This window comes from Phascolarctos cinereus, unplaced genomic scaffold (assembly GCF_003287225.1).
Source record: "Phascolarctos cinereus isolate Bilbo 61053 unplaced genomic scaffold, phaCin_HiC Scaffold_2;HRSCAF=192, whole genome shotgun sequence".
Taxonomy (NCBI): Eukaryota; Metazoa; Chordata; class Mammalia; order Diprotodontia; family Phascolarctidae; genus Phascolarctos; species Phascolarctos cinereus.
This window is the reverse complement of record NW_027555625.1, coordinates 370,608,663-370,631,417: the sequence shown is the minus strand read 5'-3', so window position 1 is coordinate 370,631,417 and position 22,755 is coordinate 370,608,663. Positions and strand designations below refer to the sequence as shown.

Sequence of the window (22,755 nt, the reverse complement as noted above, 5' to 3'; positions counted from 1 at the left end):
TTTTCAGTTACATTTTTCCTAAACAAACAAGGATGGATTTTCAAGTTTCAAAGAATCAGTACAACATATAACTTATGTTAGATTGCTTGCTGTCTTGGGGAAGGGGGAGGGAAGGGAGAGAGGGAGAAAAATTTGGAACTCAAAATCTTACAAAAATGAATATTGAAAACTATCTTTATGTGTAATTGGGAAAAAAAATACTATTAAGTACAAAAAAATAAATATAGAATCATACAGGAAGGCTTAAGACCAGTGCCATTATTAAGATTCTATGATTTTGTTTTTTTTAAACCCTAATTTTTTAAGACCTGTGCTGCAAATTTCACTAATCTGAAGTCCCCCTCACCAAGCAGAGTGCAGAGTAGGACTTACCTGTGCCAGGGATGATTTGTGTGGGCATGAGATTCTCTGGTTCATGTGACTGCCCCTTTGCACACTTCAACCAAGAGAAAACCTCTTCATCACCAATCTCCTCTGTCTCTGAAATCGGAAGAGCCTTTATTTTTTTTCTGGGTATGTTTCCTACCATGGACCTATGATATCCCTAACTTCTCTTCCTAAGCCACTAGTTACTTCCTTCAGATTTTCAGAATTCCTCTAAAAAGAATGTATCCCACATGTCTGTTCAACCAGGCAATGCTGAAGAAACTAGGGAAGCAGGTATGAAGACATTCTTGGTACATGCTGGGGCAACCAAGAATGAATAGCATAGGAAAGATACATTTTCTTGATTTGATAAAGGTTTTCCTAATAGGTGAAAACTGGCAAAGAATTATTTTGGAAAGAATGCTGTCTGTGGAGTGAGTGGATACAGGTTCCACTCCCAGGTCTGCAACATACCACCACTATGATCTCAGACAAGTCTCCTCACTCTCTACTATGGTTGCCTCATCTATAAAACCAAAGGGTTATTAGCATGAATGGTTTTTAAGGTCCCTTTGTGGTCTGATTCTATGATCCTGTGATGAGAAAAAGCTGTTGAGTTTAGTCAATGATTGAGGCACAAGATAGTCTTATTGTCTCCCCAATCCCTAACCCTGAAACCTCGACTCATTTCACCCCTAACATATTCCAGCAGAATTTCCCTGTATTCTCTTTTGAACAAGACAGAGAAAAAGTCACTTACCACTTCGTGGACGACTCTTCCTAAGTCGGTAACAGTCGAGACAGACTCCAAATCCACATTTGCGACAAACCCAATGGATGTTGAAGAGGGTTGTTTCACACACATCACACATTTCTCTGACACCACGTACTGCCCGTTTCCATGCCACTTTTTCTGGAGAAGATCAAGAGGAAGGTAATTTATAGTTGCTAACCCAATAAACAGCGGCAACTCTTCAGACATATCTAGTATTTTCAGGGCAAAAAAACCCTACCAATCTATAAAATTAGTATCTTGGGAGATACAAAAGGTAGACTAAGTTTTAAAAAATGCTTCTCAACAGACCGTATAAAAAAATCTGCAATAGAATATGTTTCAAATGCCCATGATCATGCCAAGATTAACAGCTTTTGAGAAATGTCCCTGCAACTTCTGAGGACTGAAAATCAAGAAGCCTTTCTTCCATGAGACAAGGAGAGTAGTCATAATGTTGTTCCAAATCAAACTTTACTACCTTGCTTTGAAAATAAGATGTGGCATCTTGTATACATAACCACATAATGAATTCCCAATTTCCACTCAGATTGGAAGAATCACAAGTCAACTGATATGCCTTGGTACCAAGGGGCACTTTAAATAAGGAAAAACAACAGAGCACCATCTTCTTGTTCAAATAAAATAGTGTAGAGAGTAAAATTAGTTCATTAGCATCCAGACTGAGGGGAAAGAATGCACTGGGTCTATCAGTCTCCAGAGGCCCTAAAACAAAATTTTTTAATTTAGTTTAGCTCCTCAGTTAGAAAGACTGATATAAGTAGAAGTCTTCTCAATACGGGAAAATTTTCCCACATTCTAATAGTGATTATTTCAGTTCAAAAGAAGGAAGGAAGTGAAACATAACTCCATTTAAGTAAAAGAAACAAGAGTTTCTTCAAAAGGCAGTATGAACTACAGAAAGGCAAGACTTACGATGTGGCTCTACCATCATCATGGCCTCCTTTTCTGACATAACAAGCTGGCAAAACTGGTCCCCAACATTGGCCAGTATGTATTTTGAGGTCTCCAGATCGATTCCTTCTGCAAGGGAGGAAGAGGGAATCCACAGGTTCATGGCTTCTGGGTCACTCTGCTGTGGACTTAAAAACCCTTCTACACGGAGGATGCCTTTCCGAGTGAAGATAAGCCTGTGAAGCAACAAAAGCTGGTCAAATGCATGGCAGCCACACAAATCACCTCATGCATGCAATTCTAGGCTGAGAGCAAGTAAAAATCCTCACTGAATTTGAAAATTTGACCTAAAGCACTGGTCCTATCCTTCAGGCTCCTGATGCTCCCCACTCTGGCATGCATTACCCCCAAAAATGAGAAAGGCTGGGAACAATTTTTAGGGGTTTTAAGCTTTTTGTAAACGACTGCAAGAACTCCTACAAGCTCCTTTATTTAAAACAAATGTTCCCTCTGAGTACTTCAACCCGTTTTCTCTGTAATGAAGGAAACAGTGTAATGGGGAAATCGAAGAAAAAATAAGCAGCTTCTCTACTTCTGTTTCCTGAGTGGTGGCGAAGTTACGTATCTGAGAGGAATGGCTATTATTTGGTACAGAAATAGGACCTTTCCAAGGCCTAGTGTCAATTCTCTGCAGTTCGGTGGCATGTTTGCATGTGTTGAATATACCCCTACAGCTTTTCTTTCTCAACCACAAGTCAAGTTACTCTAGAGATTGAAAAAAGAAGGCATAGCAGCAGACCAGAAGTATAGGATAGATTCATTCTCCTTAAATTAACAATTCAAATGGGGAAACTAAACTGAGCTGGAGGGCTGATGGATAAAGCTCACAAACCTTAAAATTTCAATCCTCCAAAGGTGAACTTGTAATAATGCAATAACTAAGTTATGCCTATATGATGCAGTACCATAACAGAATAGCCTGTGTTAAAAATTTAGAATACTCCAGAGTTCAAGAGAATCTACCTTTTGAAGTCTTAGAACTGTCACTACCACACAGAAGGAAGCAAAGGCACCCAAACCTAATGGCATGTGGCTGGACCCATGATTTCATTGGCACAGCAAAGTCCTAGATGAAGTACCCCCCTCTACCAGCACAGACCAGCACCTGCTTTGGAGTTTATCATCTCAGAGCAGGGGTTCTTAACTTGTTGTCCATGAACCCCTGTAAACTTGGATTGGAAAAATAAATGAAACCTTCATTTTCACTAACCTCTAGCTAATTGAAATTCAGCATTTCTTTCAATTATGAATAAAAAACCCCAATCATTCCTGTGGAGGAGGCTACAGGCTCCACCAGACTGTCAAAGGGGTCCACAACCCAAAAAAGACATAGCTCTGAAGGGACATACCCAAGCTGAGATAAGGATTCCACCATCCTCCACCCATCATTCTACCATAGAATCTTGGTTGATCCATTTTACTGGAACTTCCAGTTTACAGAATTAAATAATAATTTTTTAGAGATTTTTAAACTGAGACCCAAGATTCAGTTGCTATACTAAATACTGGGGGCAGCTAATTTCTTCATTGGGCAACATGACGTGATAGAAAGAATGGTCAACAATCTTGACATCAGGTTTTGGCTCTTACTAGCACATACTTATGGTATGTACTTGGCCAAGTACCCTCTTTTTAAGCCTTAATTTCCTTATCTGTAAAATATACTACTTGCAATCTCTATCTTACAGCACTGTTTACAAGATCAAATGAAAGAGTACTCTGTAAACTTTAAAGTGTAGGTATGGTGAAAGTAGGACAGGTTATTTGTGTTTACAATCTCAGGACATGAGAACAGGTAAAGCCTTGGGGTGGTGGTAAAAGATAAGGGGCATGGTGAGAGAAAGGTATCCAGACAAAACAGATGATTCTTGGCACCTCCTGAAGTGAAAGAATCGGCAGGCCACAGTGGAATCATCTTGTTCTTGCTCTTTAAACTTTCGGTAACGCTCCAGGCGGCACTCCCGGCACTTGTGCAGGTGAGGGGCTACATTAATGCAGGATCCATCCTGGAGGAAAGGCTCTCCTGACTGTTTGAGCTTTCTCACCTTGCTCATGTCTTTCAGCACTGACTGGCCAACTAAAGTGGGAGAGAAAGAGGAAAAACAAACAAACAAAAAACAAAAACACTGGTCAAAATAGCCTGAAACAAAAGCTAGGATTTGACGGGCAACTATGCTATTCACAAAGGACATCACTTAATTTTCTTTTTGCCTAAGACAGCTACTAGTTCCCACAGTCCCTCACCTGGCTTACTGGCTGACTTTTTACTACTTACTTAGTCTTATTAAAAATTTGTAACTTGCCTGTTTACTTCCTCTCCAATTTGCTCACCCAAAGGTAGGGGCGAGAGAAAGGACACAGCAGCTAGAAACTGAGGACAGCAGAGAGCTTGGGAAAGGAGTTGTCCTAGCTAGTATTGTACCACCCCAAAGACGGGATGAATGCAAGAGACCAGAGACTCCAACAGACTGGCTGCACTTGCCGCTTACCTGAGGTACCCAAGTAAGAGGTTGTGCTAATCGACCCCAATCAATCCAGGCTATCAATGTTTTAAACCCCATAAGCTTCAAAAGAATATCCCCCCCGCCATTAATAACATGTATTCTTCCCAAGTGAACCATAATTCTTTACTTTGCATCATTTAAAAAAAACTTTACACCATTCTTGGTCAGAACTACATACCACAAGAAAGTTTTCTTTCCAGGGTCAAGGGTCCTAATATTTTGACCAAGGAAGCAAAGATAAGGGATAGTTTAATTCTCTTCCTATCTATTTACAAAGGACTGACTTGAAAGCTGGCTCTCTACCCATTATTTGACCTTGCCTTTTACCCAAATCAGAACGATGTGAAAGTACTTGGACACTGAGTTGATAATCTTGTTATGCACACTACAGTGATTAACTCCAAACCACTGTAATTAAAGGTCCCGGCATAACACACAAAGTATACATACAGCTAATATCCCTTTCTCTTGGAGAATGCTAACCAACTAGTCTCCACCTTTACTAAAGACAAAACAAGGGAAGATGGGCTCAAACTGAAGCAAGAGTGATGGAAGATAAAGAAACACTTCCTGATTAAAAAGAAAAAACTCAATGGAACAGTATTTACAGGGACTACTGCCGAGAAAGACTGCAGGATTTACTTTTCTGGATGTCAAGAACAGGAGAGACAACCATTTAACTGTTATAGCTTATATGAGATCTTGCCCAGTAGATTATAGACCATTCCCCTCAGACTCTCTGTGTTACCAGGGCATAAAGCTCTGAATTAAGGATCCTTATAACCAAAGGAATGTGCCAGGGCACAGAAAATCAATCCTGCGTATACCCTGGTAGCTCAGCTTGGTTCAGCACCATCACCTTTCAAAGGGGCTGTTCTTGGTCGGCCTTTAGGGGCCTGCTTCCCTCGTCCTTTCCCCAGTAACAGTTCAGCACTTCGCTCTCCATTGGGGCCCAGTTTTCCCATTAGGTGCTCTGGGATTCCCTTCAACCCAGCCTTGGCTTGCAGCTGCTCCTCAGAGTCACTCAAGTCTGACAGGTCACTATTGGTGCTGGAATCTGAGTCCTGTTTAGATGTCATGCTCCGCTCATCCAGTGAGAACCTTTTTACAGCTTCAAAAGGAGCTTTGTTTTCCTGCAAAAACTCTGTTGAGGAGAGAAAGCCAGTTGGGTGCCTGCCAAAGACATTAGTAAATGTTTTCAGAAGAGGATTGTCCTGTTGCCCAGGCCCAACTGATGGCTTTTCCTCCGTTGGGCTGGAGGAGAGGGTGGGCATCTCAATAGGTTGTGAAAGACTGCTGGTGGGCGAATTAGAGCGGCCATTTCCCATGGCAGAGAGGCTTGGGACACTAGGAGGCACAGCCGAGCTGGGTGTACTGCAGGCTAGCTTGGAAGAATCAGTTGTGATGAAGAGAGATTTCTTCTTTGCTAAGGATGCTGAATCTGCAGAGGCGTGAGACTCTGGCCAGCCAGAAGCTGCCTTGAGTGCTCCAGTGGTAGCCGAAGTGGAGCCACCTGCTGTCTGAGATGCAAAACTGCTGAAAGGACTGAGATCAGCTTTCTCTGCAAATGCCAGGAAAGGGTTGGATGGCTCTTCACGGGATAACTTAGGGGGCTGCAAAAATAGATTTTCATGATTCTCTGGGACTCGGGTATTCAAGAGGCTCCTTGGGAAGGCTGGAGTGAGGGTAGGCATGGACTCTGAGGGCACCTTCCGGTCCAGGGTACTGCCAGCCTTTGTATCTACTGTCAGGGTGGGTTTGCCTTTACAAAGCCCAGAGCTCATGCTCTCTAGGCTCTGTTTGAATGAGTCCCGACCAGAGGACTCATCCGATAAACTCTCCGAAATAGCTGTGAAGTAGTTACTTGAGGGCAATGTCTGTGACATGCACTGAAAAAACAAGTTCTTTGAGAGATCAGAATCTTTCTGGGTTTCTACAGCAGAATTGGAGGCAAAAGAAAACCCCAAAGGCTTGCTCTCTGTAGCCAAGACCCCATTGGACTGGGCTCTAAGACTTCCAAAAGCCAAGGATTGGGATGAACTTGAGAGAGATGCTCCAAATCCAGAAGAAGCCAAGAGGGAGTTTCTGGAATTCTGAAACAGGAGACAGCCATTATTTAGTGACTTTTTAAAGAGCTGCTTATTATAACTCACCCAAATCTTATAGTTTCTTTCTCAGGCCCGGGAGACAGTATATTCATATTTTTCATCAGTGAACCCCATGACTCAAACACTATTACCCTCCACTACCACAACTTCATAGAGGTGCAGCCACAGTATCTTGGTCACATGAGACATGAATTAAAAGTGTACGGATGTTAGCCAGTTGCCAAAGATGAGACAAGATGGGAATAATCAATGCTAGAAGAGATATAGAAAAACAGGCATACTAATGCTTTGTTGGTATAGCTGTGAAGTGGTCCAACCATTCTGAAAAGCAATTTGCAATTATTCAAAGAAAGTGACTACAACGTATATAACGTTTTATCCAGAGATTCCACCACTAGGCATACACACGAAGAAGTTCAATGACAAAAAGGAGCCATAAACACCAAAATATTTATAGCGACACTTCTTACCATAAAAAACCAGAAACAAAGCAGATGCCTATCAACCACAGAATGGCTAAACAAGTTGTGGTACAGAAAATATACTGCGATGTTGATGTACTTCAAGAAATGCATCATGTGTGTACTTATTTATATACATCTTCTTTCTCTCCCTGATCAAAATGTAAGCTACTTGAGAGTAGGAGCTGTTTCTACCTTTATTTTATGTCCATAGTGCTCAGCCTCATACACAGTAAGTACTTAACACAAATTTACTGATCACTGAAAATGCTGAATACAGAGAAGCATAGGAAGACTGAGATGAACTAATACGAAGCAAAGTAAGCAGTGATAGGAAAACAATATACACACCAAATGGAAAGAACAAGACAATCTAAAATGAAAGGCATGAAATTACAATGACTTAAGCCTGTCCCTAAAGACAAAGCATGAGAAATATGAGATGGTATCTCCTCTCTACCTCATCCCTCCTGGCTTCTTTGCAGAGGTTAGGGTCCACGGGCATAGAACATTGCATATAACATCAGATTTTTGATGTGTTGATCAGTTTCCCCAAACTATTTTTTCCCTCTTTTTTATTTATAGAGTCATGGCTCTTTGGGAGGGAGATAGGGAAACTGGGAAATATAGATAACAAAATAAAAGGTTATTTAAAAAAAAAGTATATGAATGGTTTATTTAATGAAGTTAACCAGAAGAACATAATTAATTCTATGGCCTTCCCTCCATAGCTGATGCAGTTGGCTACCACAAACTGAAAAACATAAAGCTTAAGACTGAACTAAGACTTTTGCAATCCCCTGCACAGCATTCAAAAGTGAGTAATTTTACTATGGAGTCCCTTCGGAAAGAGGTTTCTCCCTTACTACTCTCAGATGATTATGAGCTATTAATCTGAAGCATATCTAGTAGTCCATGAAATATTATCCCAATGCAACTGTTTTAAGAGACTGTTAGAGAGGAGAAAGTTTACTGTAAACTGCTAAACCATTTTGCTGGGAGGTGAGCTTAGCTCTGCAAACAAATTCTCTGCTATGGAAAAGTATTATATTTTATTAACTGGAAACTCTCAGAGATAGTCTTTTTAGAATTCAGTGAATGCTCTTTAATTCTAAGCACATATTTGGACCCTGAGTCCAGAAACACTTTAAATTACATTAGAAACTGTTTGAGCTGTCTCTCATTTATTTTAAAAAAAATGTTTATAGATATAAGATTATTTAATACATACTTAATTTAAAAAACCAACCACTGGCATTTTGCGTATAAAAAACCAACCCTGTGGTATGAAAGATTTTAATTATGATATGTAAGAGATGAGAAAACATAAATCACAATATGTATTTGAAACTATGCCTTACAGGTGAAAATGGCTACAAACAAACAGAAGGACAATTTTGGAAATCAGATGAGACAGAGAAAGAATTCTTTTTAAAATCATAAAATGTGCTTTATAATTATTTTGATAATCATAGTTATAATAAAATTTGGTAATGCTCCAATCCCAGCAAGCACATGAATGTATTTTGGAGAAAATAATGAAGCCTTAAGGACTTTGGGGAAGGGGTGAGGTACAGGGGTGAAAGGAGGTATAAACTCTCTTATCAATTTTATAGGAAAACACAGAGTGTCAGAGTTAAAAGGGCCCTAAAAGTTCATTTAGTCTAGCCTATACCTGAAGATAAATCTCCTCTATATCATTCCTGACAAGGGGAGGAAGGGAAGGGAATAAACATTTATACAGTACCCACTACGTGCCAGGCACTGAGCTAAGTGCTTTTTACAAATATTATCTCTTTTGACCAATTTGACAGTTCGTCATAGGATATGATTTAAGGTTGGAAGGGGCCACAGATCTATTCCAACTCCCTCATTTTACAGACGAGGAAACTGAGGCTTAGAGACACTAAGTGACTTGCCCATGATCACAAAGGATCTACTCAAGTTCTTCTGACCCCAAATCCAACACTTTCCCCTCCATACTGCCCTTCTCTTTTCTTTTAATGTAAGGCTTAATCATCATTTGTTGATTAATTAATTAATGACTAATATTAGCATTATTCTTTGAGATCAATCAGGGTTTCTCCTGCTTAAATGTCTCAGAACAGGGAAAATTCCAGGACAAGGACATTAGGATTTTTTTGAGGATCATTTATGGTATAAATCAGAGGACTCATCAGATATTTGTATATAGTTTGTGGGTAATTTGCACATTCTATAGGGATCATGCTGGCTATTATCGGCTATTTTAAAGTTAAAATAGAATAATCACTCCCCAGTGGTGTCATTTAATTTTTTTCTTTTCTTTCTTCCTGTTTGCCTGTAATCACTGACTTGAATCCTCTTATACTTACAGTGTTACAGAGGAGAAGCTAACCCTGTCTTGGGTACTGAAAACTCCTTGTTAGTTACTGGCTAGGTTTGGTCATGCTCTTTGATACCTATACCACTAAAAGAAAGAAGTATGAGTAGCACAAGTTTCAAACATTAAAGTCATGCTTTTTAATCAAAACGGAAAAATGGGAATACAATTTGTAAACTTTCCTTCAAGTAATTCAATTCCAAATCTTCTCACAGGATAAGTGATAAAAAATTACATTTGGACTTGATATTTAGGGCATGAAGTTTCCCAGTGGCCAGATGTCCCCATTTTGGAATCTGGCATCATAAAATAGGCATCATTTCCTGTATTTTAAATTATGTTCGCAGAGGAAACCCAGGCTGAAATTATCAGCAAAATGACAGAAAAAGTCCCAGAAATTTCAACAGCCTGATTAGAAAATGTTTTCTAACATACATTTTTACCTATTCAGTTTCTAAAGAATTTTGTAGATCAGCAGCATTTTTGTGGTTCTTTTCCCTTAAAATGTAAAGCTTGGCCTATTTAGAGCCACATCACCTTAGGCAGAGTCTATTTTAAATGAAGCAAAACTACAAAATTATTGGAACATGATGGAAGTGACAACATAAAATCCTCAATTGGGGTTTCCTAGAGAACCTCAGCTGGCTCACAGCTGAGAACAGAGAGGTATTACTACACTTGTTTATGTCTCCCCTTCAGAAAGAACAATGATCTGTGTAAAATTTTCATATAAGTCTCCTTTTCCTCTTCTACTAAGACACATCCAACCTTACTTTTCCCTTGATACCAAGAAATTATCATGGATAGTCAGGTGAAATTTATTATTTTTAAAAGTTTCTCTTTTTTAATCATAACTTGACAAATATCAGCTAAGATGCCTATTATATTTTTACCTGTATCTTATAATCTTCATTTCTTTAAGGATGCAAGATCCTTGAAAGTATGGATCACAACTCTACCCATTAGGCACAGTGCTTAGCACAGAGTACCTTCAAGTTTTGCATTTTTCTTTTAAGTTGAGAGCTAGTAGCCAGTTTAAAAAAAGATAACAGCATACATTATAGTGGTAAACATAAAAATGCACCAATGTTTTAGATAGTTTTAAAAAACTGCATTTGAGAAATCGGTTTATTCTAATGTAGATAAAACTAAATTTACATTTTAGCAACTAACTACAATCAAAAAACAGATTGCGAATACGTGAAGTGGTGGTTTATCATGGCCAATCCTGTTAATTTGTCCACAGAAATTACCTGCAATGTGAAAAAATTAGAATTTTTGCTGAACCCAATCATGGAAAAATCTCAGCCTTTAGGAAAAATTTATTAGAAAATTATGAACTGAAAACAGAGGATGGTAATGGTAGCCTACACAAAGCTTTAATTATAGTGTTCACCACTACAAACACTGTAATTCATTAACCTTGCCTTTTATAGGCCTAGTGAAGGATGCAACTGCTACGTGAACCAAATGGATAATTGAATTCAAAAAGATTCTCCACCGGAAACATCTTAGCATCTCATTAAACTGGACTGCATAATCAGTTTTTGATTAGCTCAATTGTTGAGGCACCTATCAAGAACTGATAAAGTTACTAAAATAGATGCACTTGACAAAAGAGGGAAATGACATCTCATGAAGCATTAAAGACCCTGTCAAAGGAGTATAATTTAACAGTATCTTAGAAATTATATTTTCCAATGACAACTGAGATGGCTTCTAATGTGTGAACTACAGATAACATCAAAAAAACCAAACAGTGGCTGTAAAACACGTGCCCCAAGTTTCAGTCACTCACCTCTCCCTGAGTCTGAGACCAGCTTACTTTCTGTTTCTCCTGCAGGGTCACTGCTGAAAGGCCAGTGTCGGAGATCCTCACGGTAGTTGGTGTTGAGCTGGTGGTTGTGACCATGGCTGTTGGAACTGCCAGACTCTGAGCACCTTGATCCAGTGATTTTCCAGCCTCCTTGTTTCCAGCTCCACCCACCTCTGTGACCAAAGGTGACTGACCCGGGGCTGAAGAATATGGAGTGAAAGGTACAGGTATGTCCCCACCTCGAGGCTCATCCTGAACCACCAGAGTCCTGCCGTTCTCTTTGGTGTATGTGGCAAATCGAATGTTTCGATTGATCTGGGGAACAAATGGAGGCAGCTGCTTGGCCCTTTGATCCAGCCCTGGCTCTCCACTGGCACTCCCTTTCCAGGGCCCTCGACTTGCCTCACTTCCATCGCTCCCATTACTGTCTACTTCACTCCGCTCTCCTTTTAGTTTCTTTGTTGCAGGGTCACACCCAGAGTCTGAAGCACTTTTCCTCCTTCGTCCATCCTTCCCCTCTATGCTCTCTCTTTTCTTCTTTCCTTTGGAGGGCTTTACCGCCTTTAATGTACCTCCCTATGAACACAAAATTCAGAAAACTTTTATGAAAAAAGGAACTTCTACCTTGTTAATATCATAAACCATTTTGGTTTTATGTTTCCAGAAAGAAATAATCAAAGAAAGAAACAAAGAAGCAAAGATGCTTAAGTTCTAATTTCAGCTTTAACATATATTCCTTTTTAGTCAACTATTTTAACCTATTATGAACTTCCTCAATTCTACTTCTAGCATACCATTCCCTTTCACAAAGGCCCTTGTCACCTCAGAGGGACTTCAAATATCAAATATCCTCTGTATAAAAGACACTGCTCTAACACTGGCTCATTGTTGCCATTCCAAAAGAATATCTGCACGGCCCAGGCCATATGGGAGATCCCCAAGGCTTCAAAATACACAGGCTCTCACATACTACAATGTTCCAGCATAAAATGACAGCACCCAATCTTCCCAAGATAAGGGATTTATGAGCCATCAAAAGAAAAAAAGTTTCACTGTGTATCTCAGTTAGAGAAATACTACCATTTGCTCTAGACACAAGTCACCAATGTGTATAATAAGTACAAACAACAATAAAATAAGAAAACCCACATATCATAAAGCTAACTATATCATCCCCCACCAAAAACAAAAAAGCACTATTTAGTAGAGATGTGGCTTGAACATCTAAGTAGTTTCTAAAATTTCAAGTGTATGTATTTATTATTATTTAGACTACTTGGCTAAATATGAGCTAGGGAGCCTTACTAACAATCTCCTAATTTTCTATTTCACAAGAAAATAGGCTTGAAAGGAGGAAAGAAGTATAAACTACCATAGCTTTGACAGGCAGAACTATTATTATACTTCAGTAGTAACAATGTCAGAGCCTCTGAAATTAAGTTAAGTATCACTGGTGAGGCTAGACATAAGGATGAGGATGCTGCCTGCAGCAGAGGGCTATCAACAACTCTGAAGAATATCTTCTTTAAAGGGTGCCCAGAGATCCAGCTGGTTTTGTGTGATTCACGTCAGCCACTAGATAGTCTTGGACGGTCTTTGTGGACTGTCTACAACTTGTGGTTTTCTTGGCCTGGGCATCCCATTCTGAACCAATCATTCCTCTGTCTGTAGAGCACAGTGAGGTGTCCTGCTAGATGAAGTATTGCAACATGGTAGCCACAAGCATTTCTTTAAGTGTGACTGTTGGCCATATTAGTTAACAATGACAATAATTAACCCTGAGTCTTCTTAGTCTTAAGGCATCTCATTTTACTTTAATTCATTTTGATATTGGTCTTGGATCTATTTCATTTTTATTCCTATGTTATTTAACTGGTAAAACACTGGTAATCTCTGTTTCCCCTCATTGTTTTGATCCTTACTGCCACTTCCATACATTCTGCACTTTATCATCTTCCTTATTATTCTCATCATACCAGTGCGCTGAAAGATACGACTATTAGAGGTTTCCATATGAAAGGACAATAAATATTCCAGCTCTGAAAACTCCTTGTTCTTTTGACCCAGCTTGACAGCATTCAATCAAGACAAAAATGATGCCTAGAGAGCCTCATGAAGAGTTGCCTTTTATAGAAGAAAGAACTCAGGGAGCAACGTCAATAAAGAGCTGTGGAAATGATACTGAAAAGCCACTGATTGGTGGCTTTAACCTGAAAGAGTTTCATATTCAGTTTAACTGATACAAGCCCTGATCTATAATACACAAACTGTTTTACTGGCAACAATTTTGAGTAACTCAGTTAGTGCTGCACACTCTAGGAGGCACTAACAAAATGTTACCATAAGATTTCACATACTCTTTGGAGCCCATCAATGAAGCAATGAATAAGATGCAATTTGTCTTTAATTTATTTATGATTCTATGTTATACTGCCTACTAAAGTTTAATGCAATAATTCAGTCCAGCACATCTTTCAAATATATCAGTCTAGATGTAATGTCTAAGAAGGCAAGAGTTTTGGCCTTTTGGTTTTGAATCTGAGAAATGACTGGTAACATGACTGTGACTGGAAATGATCACTATGGAATATATAAAATAACAACAGCTCCTCTCATTCACCCTCACCTTAACAGACCCAGAAAATGGAACTACTGTTAAAGCTGCCATGGCAAAAGAGACTGTATATGTATGTTTGTGTGTGTGGAAATACATATAATTAATACCCAACATTTCCTTTAGTATGCAGAATAAGTATGGATTAAATAATAAAGCCAAGACCTTACTTTACTCCCAGAGACTCAGTGCATTACTGTACCTCATTCTGAGAAGTAGAGTTGTCCATCAACATCACATGTATCAGTCTGGGATCCACTGATTTGATCTCACCACTCTATGATAATTTTCAGAGTTGATAAGAGGTTGCAGCAAGACGGCAAGGAACAGAAGAATGAAAGAAAGATGTTTAAACTTATCAGCCAAAAGAAATACATGACACATACCAATTAATTCAATATCCATATTTCTTTCTTAGAAATGATATTTCCTACTTCTATACTATCAAACTCTTCTTCATTTTGTATATTATTGGGACCAGAAGAGTAGAAATGCTTCTAAAACCAATCATATACAACCCCTGCTACTTGCATTAAATGTGCTTGTAAAAGTGAAGATAAGAAACGAATTCAGAGATGTTACTGTATATGCATTTATTTTCTAAGAAATATTTTCATCTACTTCTTGATTACAAATCATTTTATTACCCAATCTAGACTAAGTTTCTCGGTCCATCTATTTCACCAGAAACTTTTTCCTGAGTTCTATGGGCAGAGTACATATTTCTAAGAACCTCAGAAATCCTTATTTGCTTACTATTCTCCCCCTTCTGCTTTTTTTTTTAGTTAACAAGCATTTTATTTTTTTCCCTTTCCATTCCCATTCCCAATTCAAAAGAAAAACTCTTGTAGGAAATTTTTTTTTAAATGCACTGCTGCTTACCTTTTTTTTTTTTTTGCTAGTGAGACAACTGGGATTAAGTGACTTGCCCAGAGTCACACAGCTAGGAAGTATTATGTGTCTAAGGCCGGACTTGAACTCAGGTCCTCCTGACTCCAGGGCCAGTGCTCTATCCACTGCACTACCTAGATGCCCCTGCTGCTTACTATCCTTAAACTACAGCTGTGAGTTTGAGACATGATAGTATCTCATGTAAGAAAAAGCAAACTAAAGGCTCCAAGGTTCTTACCTCTGATAAAGACACCTCCATAAGACGAGTGATGGAGTCTTGACGGCTTACAACACCACAAACCCAGCCTTCTTCACCTTCTGGCTGGTACACTTTGACCCTCTGGCCTTGGACACTATAGGGACCTAGGGGTAAAATCAGTTAGCATCAATGATAAAAGGCCTAATATTAGTCACCAGAGCAATCGAAGGAGGAGAACAGTTTACAGCACTAATACTTGTGTTGTCAATTTCTATGTGGAAGTGAATAAATTAGGAAAGACAGATCCACCACATTCAGCCATCTAAAAGATATGGAAGTACTAAAAGTAAAAGACTATTTCTTTTCTTTTTTTTTAAATTAATTTATTTTGATTTATCAACAATCACTTCCATATGCTTTTGAGTTGAAAAATTTTCTCCCCTTTCCACCCCCCCACCCTCCCCAAGACGGCGCACAATCTGATACAGGCATAAAAGACTATTTCAAAAGAAAATTTAGTTGATGGGTCTGTCCAGTTCCTTTACATTGCTCCTCCCCAAATCTCCCATAATTCTGTCATTTATTTGGGAACTCCTCAGACCCTCCTAAACCCTTAGGTTTCTTTTCCTGTTTATGGGACAAGGAAAATTATTTAAAAAAAAAATTAAATTACCCTGGTATTTGGTGAGATGCCCAATGTATACATAAGGTTTAAAAAAAAAGTTAATAAACTGAATAAACCATTATGCTTAGGAATGATATATCACCTTTTCTTTCAAAAACAGTGGGTAGAAAGCTCAATGTAGGCAAAAGAGCTACAACTTCTACGCTAATAATTGTTTGATCAAATTTAACATCTTTCTTCCTAGGAGAATGCAGCACTTTCATGGGCTATTCCAACAGCAAGGTAATAGTGGCTTTCCTTATTCAGCTAGTCCTCTTGATGGGCAGTGCCCCTCCCATGCTACAATCATGTCTGATATACAAAGATTAACCTGCTACACCCAGCTGGCTACTTCACATCGCGCCCCCCCCCCCCGTGCACCCGCCCACCCTTACCCCACCCCCCCGAACATTTGAGCACTCACTTAAGTCAAAAACCACACTCATCCTCTAGTCACCTTTATACTCAGTCACACGTCACATAGCCTGTTCCCTTAACTCTTTTCTCTCCCCTTTGTTTTTTACCCTCCCTTCATCCTACCAGCAGATCAATTTTTCCTGCTTAGACTTCCTCTGGGGACAGAGTCACAACCCTATTTGGGCACTCTATGACACTGAATCTAAATGTTTACAAGGTTCAGTGGGGAAAACAAAGTGACAGAAGAGGGAAAATAAGCAAAGCAACAGTCAGCCCCAACCCAGATCACTACAGAACTAGATTTTTTAATCTCTTGTGAGAGAACCTATGTAAGAGAAATTTTATACAACTCCTCAGTTGCACATCTTTACTGTTGTGCAGTGACTACTAAACTGTACTACTCAGGTTTTTTTAGTCAGGAAAAGAACATGGTGCACAATTTCACCATCCTCAACACCAGCCATAGGTTTGCTGGAAGTAGCTCAGGCACAGGAAACTACCTGTTCTTACCTCGACTGAATATCTCCTGGAGCTTTTGGTCACTGATCAAAGCATTAACTGTATCTCTCAATGCAGCATGTTCTAGAAGAATCTGGTTCTGGCTCTCTGTTCCCATCTGCCAAAAAGAAATGAAAAAGATACCAAATGTTAGTGTTAAGAGCAATAACATCTGGTTAGTGAGAAGAGAAAAGAATTAGCCTCCTGAGCAGCCACGTTTCCAGATTTAGGCTCATAGTGCTAGTGCCTGAGAGGGCCCTCAGGTTCTTAGCATTTTTGTGTCCTGGAGCCCTTTGACAGTCTGGTGAAGCCAACAATCTTCTTCTCAGGAGAATGTTTTTAAAATACATGAATTAGGATGACAAAAGAAACCAATTATATTAAATAAAGATGTAATTTTTTCCCTATCTAAGTTCATGGACCTTCTGACATCTGTCCATAGTGGCTAAATGGGCCTCAGCTTCAGAACCCTGATCCAGTCCAACATCCTCATTTTGCAGGCCAGGGAAGTTAAGTGATTGTCCAATTGGGAGTAAGCAACACTTGTTGAATTTAAACCTAGGTTCTTTTCATACCAGATCCAGTTCTTTTTCTACTGTACCACTATAACTCTTAAAGTTTTAGAGTAAGTAGAGAATCTCTCTAGAGAAGACCTCATTTCTAAATTTCAGAAAGCTTTATACAAAAAAGCTAAAATAAATACTGCATTAGTCATAATCCCAACCATCTATTCTCCTTATGCTTTTTCTCCAACCAAACTCCTACTTAAACTTTCTTCTTACTTCTGGATAGCCCTGCCACTGCAGCAGGCTAGGGTCCCCTGAAACTTTGTTAAGAGAGAGGTGTGGCATGAACCACAGTTACCACAAGGCATAGCAGCCACTCTGGGGCTACCCTTACCACTGAAGTCACCATAGTAGTTGTGGCTCAAAGTCACAGAATCACAAATTAAAGTTTCAATAGCTAGAAAGCACTTAAGAGGTCATCTGGTCTGATGTGTACCTAAACAGAAATCTCTTCTGCATCATCCTCAATAAAAAAAATCATCTAGCTTCCAAATGAAGACCTCCAGGGAGGGAGAAGACCCTACTTTCTCAGGCATCCCATTTCACTTCTGGATAGCTCTAATTATTAGAGTTGTCTCTGTTAATATCAAGCCTAAATCTGCAACATCCAGAGGTTGTTTTGACCTCTGGGACCATATGGGGCAAGTCCAATATCTTTTCCTTATGGTAGCCCTTCAAGCCCATTATATCTTTTCTTTTCCAAGTTAAAAAAAGCCCAGCTCTTTCAAATGTATATTGCATGGTTTCCCTTCCTCACATTATCTTTTTACCCTGAAAATATCCTGACTAAAATGTGATCTCCAAAACGGAACACAATATTCTGACCAGGGCAGAGTAGAGCAGGCCTATGACTTTCCTTGTACTATGCTTCTCTTAATGTAGCCAAAGATTACATTAACTTTTTTTTATTGCCATGTCACACTCGTATCAACTTTGCAGTATACTTAATTGCAGAATCTTTTTCATAAGAACTGTTATGTAGCCACATCCCCTTCATTTTATACTTTTTCAATTGAATCTTCAAACTCATTTATCACCTAAATTTCATCTTCTAACATCTGGCCCATCATCCAAGCCCATCAATATCTTTTTGATTCCTGTTACTTTTCTTTTCTTTTTGGTTTGTTTTTAATGAGGCAATCAGGGTTAAGTGACTTGCCCAGGGTCCCATGGCTAGCAAGCATCAAGTGTCTGAGGCCAGATTTGAACTCAGGTCCTCCTGACTCGAAGGCTGGAGCTCTGCGCAATGTGCCACCTAGCTGCCCCCTTTCCTGTTACTTTTCCATAAGCTAATCAGCCTAGCTTGGAGAAATGTACGTATTTGATAAGGATCCCAGATGTGCCCTTATCCAAGACATTGATAAAGGTGTTGACAAGCACACAGCCAAACACTCCACCAGATATTTCTCTCCAAGCTGACCTCACTGACTCCTTATTACTTTGAGGACCTACTCATTTAACCCGTTCAGAATGTATCTAACTATACCAACCTGGTCAACCAACCATCATACAGTGCCAATTACATGCTAAGAACTGGGTATACAAAGACAAATACAGGAGTCTACATTTGATCATAAAGGCAATGAACCACTAGGATTTTCTGAGTAGAGAACTGATGCATCTGTTCATCTTGTCTATAAGGATATGAGACTATGTCTAACACCCTGTTGAAATCTAGACAGACTACCTACCATATTATTATACACTAATGGTCCTGACTTAAAGAGGAAACGAGATTAGTGGCATTACCTGTTCTTGACAAAACAATACTGACTTTTAGTAATCATGGTCCCTGATTCCAAATGTTCACAAACTATACTTTTAGAGCAAAGACAGCATCTTAGAATTTTGCTGGGAATTGAAATCAAGGACTCTTACCTTTTTCCTTTTTGAATACTAGAACATGCCTGCCTCTGATGCCAATCGGACACATTAATTTCTGATTTTACTAAGAAGTAATATATGCCAATAGTCCTCTTTCCCAAGATGTAACTGCGACTCTTCGAGTTACGTATGCAGTTTCCTTTCTCTTTTTCCTCCACTCTCAGTTAAAAGCTCTCTTCATAAGATTTGCAAGTTTCCAGACAAATATGTTTTTACTGGTCCTGGTTGAGTATCCTGCATCCCTAGCCAAAAGCCCATTATTTCTCTATTTTAAGCTGTGGTTCAGAATCCAAATTACATTTTATGATATTTATCTATTCATTTCCCAAATCGTTCTCTTTTGAAGCCCCTGCTTCCAGTTGGTAGCAGTGATGAAACATTAATTGTGTCCCCTAAGGTCTGGAATTTCCTGCCTAAGACTTCATAATCCCTAGTAATACTTTTCTAGATTCCTTCTGGTGTTATCAGAGGATTTAAGAACAAGAAGAGGTATTCTAGATCATGTAGTCCAACCCTCTCATCTTACAGATCAGGAGAAGCTGACCCCCACAAGGTCACAGAAGCACTATGTATAAGAGGTGTTCTGAAGACAGGTAGACCTCTTCTCTTGCTTCAAGTCCAATTTTCCTTCCACTCCATTATGTTGTTTTCATTTGTCTCTACACAATTCACCAGGAGTGGGCAGGTGTCTCCGGGTATGACAAATCTCTCTGAAGCTCTCTGTCAGGTCTCCAATAAATGCTCCCCAGGAGACAGCAGACCTCTCAATTGTTCATGTCAGGTCCACAATACCCCTAAGCAGGGAATCACACAATCACTTTTATTTGTCTCATTTTTCTCTGATCATTCCCAAATCATCTCTCTCCGGTTGGCATCTGTAGATCCCCATCATTTCATGGAAAACAAGAAGTTTGTAGGATCACAGGATACAATTCAACATTCATTTATTAAGTATCAACTATATACCTGTCAGGTTCTGGGGATACAGAAATGGATTTGTGATCTGACTGATTTGGGTATTTCCTCTAATGATAGAAATCTCAACCTACATATGTCTGACCATCCTATACAATTCTTCTCCATAGCTTTCCATGTAGCCACATGGAGTCTTGTGAGGCCTTCCTTGTTTTCTCCTGAGATCTCTAGGGTATCAGGAGAGCACTCTGGCTGTCCACCTGTCATCCTTTTCTTTTAACATGGCATCAACCTTTCTTCCTACCATAAAATTCCCTGATAACACCTTTTACTTCTGTTTTTTGAAAGCTCTTCACTGGTTATATGTCACAACCTGCAAACACTCACCATGAAGCTCTCTATTGCCCATACTCCATCATTAATACTAGTATTAAAAGGAAAGACCTTTGAGATGTTGTGGAAGCTTAGGGTCATTGAAGAGCTTTGCAATTTTCTGAAGGTAATCCAGCTTACTTTCCTCCTCTTGTTCAACTCTGGACCCAACTTGTCTATGCAAATACATGCTGTTATCTGGGCAACAGACATCCTAAATCCACTTGGTTTTTTCTGTGTGGTCAGGCTAAATGCTTGTAAGTAATTACTGATATTTTCTAGGACATTCTGAAATGTTTTGGGGCTTGATGCAGTAAGTACAATATAAGCAAACAAGGAAGCAAAAAGTAAGGTTTAGCTATCTACAAGAAATCCTTCAGTTTGGACTCCCTGCTGAATCTCCTTGACCACACACATTTCTTTCTTTTATGCCTTCTCTGATGTTTATGAAAAGAGGGTAACTGAACAGGATATCACTTCAGCTGTTATTTCTTTCAAGTAATCTTGAATGATTTTGAGATATGGACTGGAGACACATTGTTGAAAAAGAGCCTACTGACATTTTACTCTACTCAAATGCTTTTTAATAATCAACAAATAAGCAAAGTGAGATCTCATATTCTCTATCTCTCAGTTAATTAGTAAAGATGTGGTCCATTACTGAATATTGCTGGTGAAAGCCTGCCTGTTCTTCACTAACATCCTCTTCAACAATGCCCACAATGTATGTGGCTCTCATAAAGATTCTGCATAGATAAGGAATAAGGCATATAGGTTGATAGTTCTGATGTTCTGTTGGTTACCTTTTTTCAGTATTACTAAGGTCTGAGATTTTTTTCCCATGCCTTTGATATCTTCTTCCCCTTCAGATACTTGTCCACTGATCCATCAATACCCTCACAATTATGTCACCTCCAGCATAGATATTTTCTATATATACTTAATCCAATCAGGCCCCTTTGTTTGACTGTTTTCCAAGTGCCATTTATACCTCCCCTATTAGCACATATGGGACTATAACGCTAGGGTCCAAATGTGGTAATATTTGTCATGATTTTTACAAATCTTTTCCACTTGTTTTGTTATCCTCCCACTTTTACCCTTAAATGCCTCTGGAATGTTTTGCTTAGTTGGATGTCTTGCCAAGCCTTCTTTAAGTCAGTTTTGTCCTCCATTGTATCCTTTTTGCAGATTATTAGATGACATGCTCATAATTATCCATCAGCCTTCTCCATAAAATTTTACAAATGAGTTTATATTCTAACCTGGTATTGCCTTTGGTAGCCATCTTTATTTGGAAAGTAAACCACATGTGACTACGGTGCTTTCTCAGCTTTTTTTGGTCTCTTTGTTGTAGCAATTAACTTGTGTTTGTTAAACTCTGTACGAAATTGTTATGGTATAGATTGATGTAATATATGCTGTTCATTTCCAATTTTAATGATCAATTATCTGTTTAAAGAGATTAGTATTGTTTCTACTGCACATTTCCCTCCTCTCATTCTTGTTTTTCTCTCTCTTTTTTAAACTCTTTATCTTAGTGATGGTAAGAGTCAAAAGCTCTAGAGAGTTAATTCAGGGATAACTCCCATATCAGTAACATGTGTTTTCTTGTTTATTAAAATGAAATCATTTTCCTTTTCTTTTGGTACTCAACATGTTCAGTATTTACCATTTTTTCTTCCAATAAAAATGTCCACGATATGAAGATATGAAGCTTTTGTGTGATATTCAAATCTTTGGCCTATTTCATTCCTTCTTCTTGAACCATCATGCTTTCCCATATATTTCCTACCTTTTCACTTTGATATTCGAAGTATAAGAGTGTAGACTGATTTAACTTGAAGGGTCTTACTCTTATCAAGTTCTTCATAGTATTTAGCTATCACTTCACCCTCAGCAACTGATGTCAGTGAACGAGTTCCAATTTTTTCTATGGAGGCCTTTATGCAAATATTTATCTTCAGCACTGTAATATATGATGACCAAATATCCCATGAAAATACCGTTTCTTATTGCCTTTAGGTGTACAATAAAACCTGCCCCCACCAATTACTATCTTTGCTTCTTCAAAGAAAAGAGTACGAGAAGTACCTGTGAGTCAAACCTTCCATGTAGCTGTACTTGTTTTTCTTCTGGTTTCATTTGTGTTGACAAACTAAAGATTGATATGATCTAGTTAGTACCTCTAGCATATGATCACATGATAGTTTTTGGACAAGTATCTCACACTTAGAAGAGCAGTAGTAAAATTAAAAGTTTTGTTACAATCTAAAAATTGTATTATTCTTAGCACTCTCTCTGCAGCAATCACTGCAGAAGTAGAAGAAGCCTTATAGGACTAAGGGTCATTTTCTATTTTTCTTCGTTT

The 22,755-nt window shown here is 38.8% G+C and overlaps 1 protein-coding gene across 3 annotated transcripts in view; it reads right to left on the bottom strand.

The window, feature by feature from the left end:
• KDM3B (lysine demethylase 3B) overlaps nucleotides 1–22,755 on the bottom strand; it is a 54,824-nt gene that overhangs the window by 11,837 nt on the left and 20,232 nt on the right. For all 3 annotated transcript variants that reach the window (XM_021004999.2, XM_078150455.1, XM_021005000.2), the window contains exons 4-12: nucleotides 16,660–16,765; nucleotides 15,108–15,232; nucleotides 14,181–14,255; nucleotides 11,347–11,940; nucleotides 5,477–6,710; nucleotides 3,989–4,190; nucleotides 2,075–2,289; nucleotides 1,127–1,279; nucleotides 373–480 (exon numbers count right to left, since the gene is read on the bottom strand). In XM_021004999.2, coding sequence (XP_020860658.1) covers nucleotides 373–480; nucleotides 1,127–1,279; nucleotides 2,075–2,289; nucleotides 3,989–4,190; nucleotides 5,477–6,710; nucleotides 11,347–11,940; nucleotides 14,181–14,255; nucleotides 15,108–15,232; nucleotides 16,660–16,765 — 2,812 coding nt within the window. The remainder of the gene's footprint in view (nucleotides 1–372; nucleotides 481–1,126; nucleotides 1,280–2,074; nucleotides 2,290–3,988; nucleotides 4,191–5,476; nucleotides 6,711–11,346; nucleotides 11,941–14,180; nucleotides 14,256–15,107; nucleotides 15,233–16,659; nucleotides 16,766–22,755) is intronic.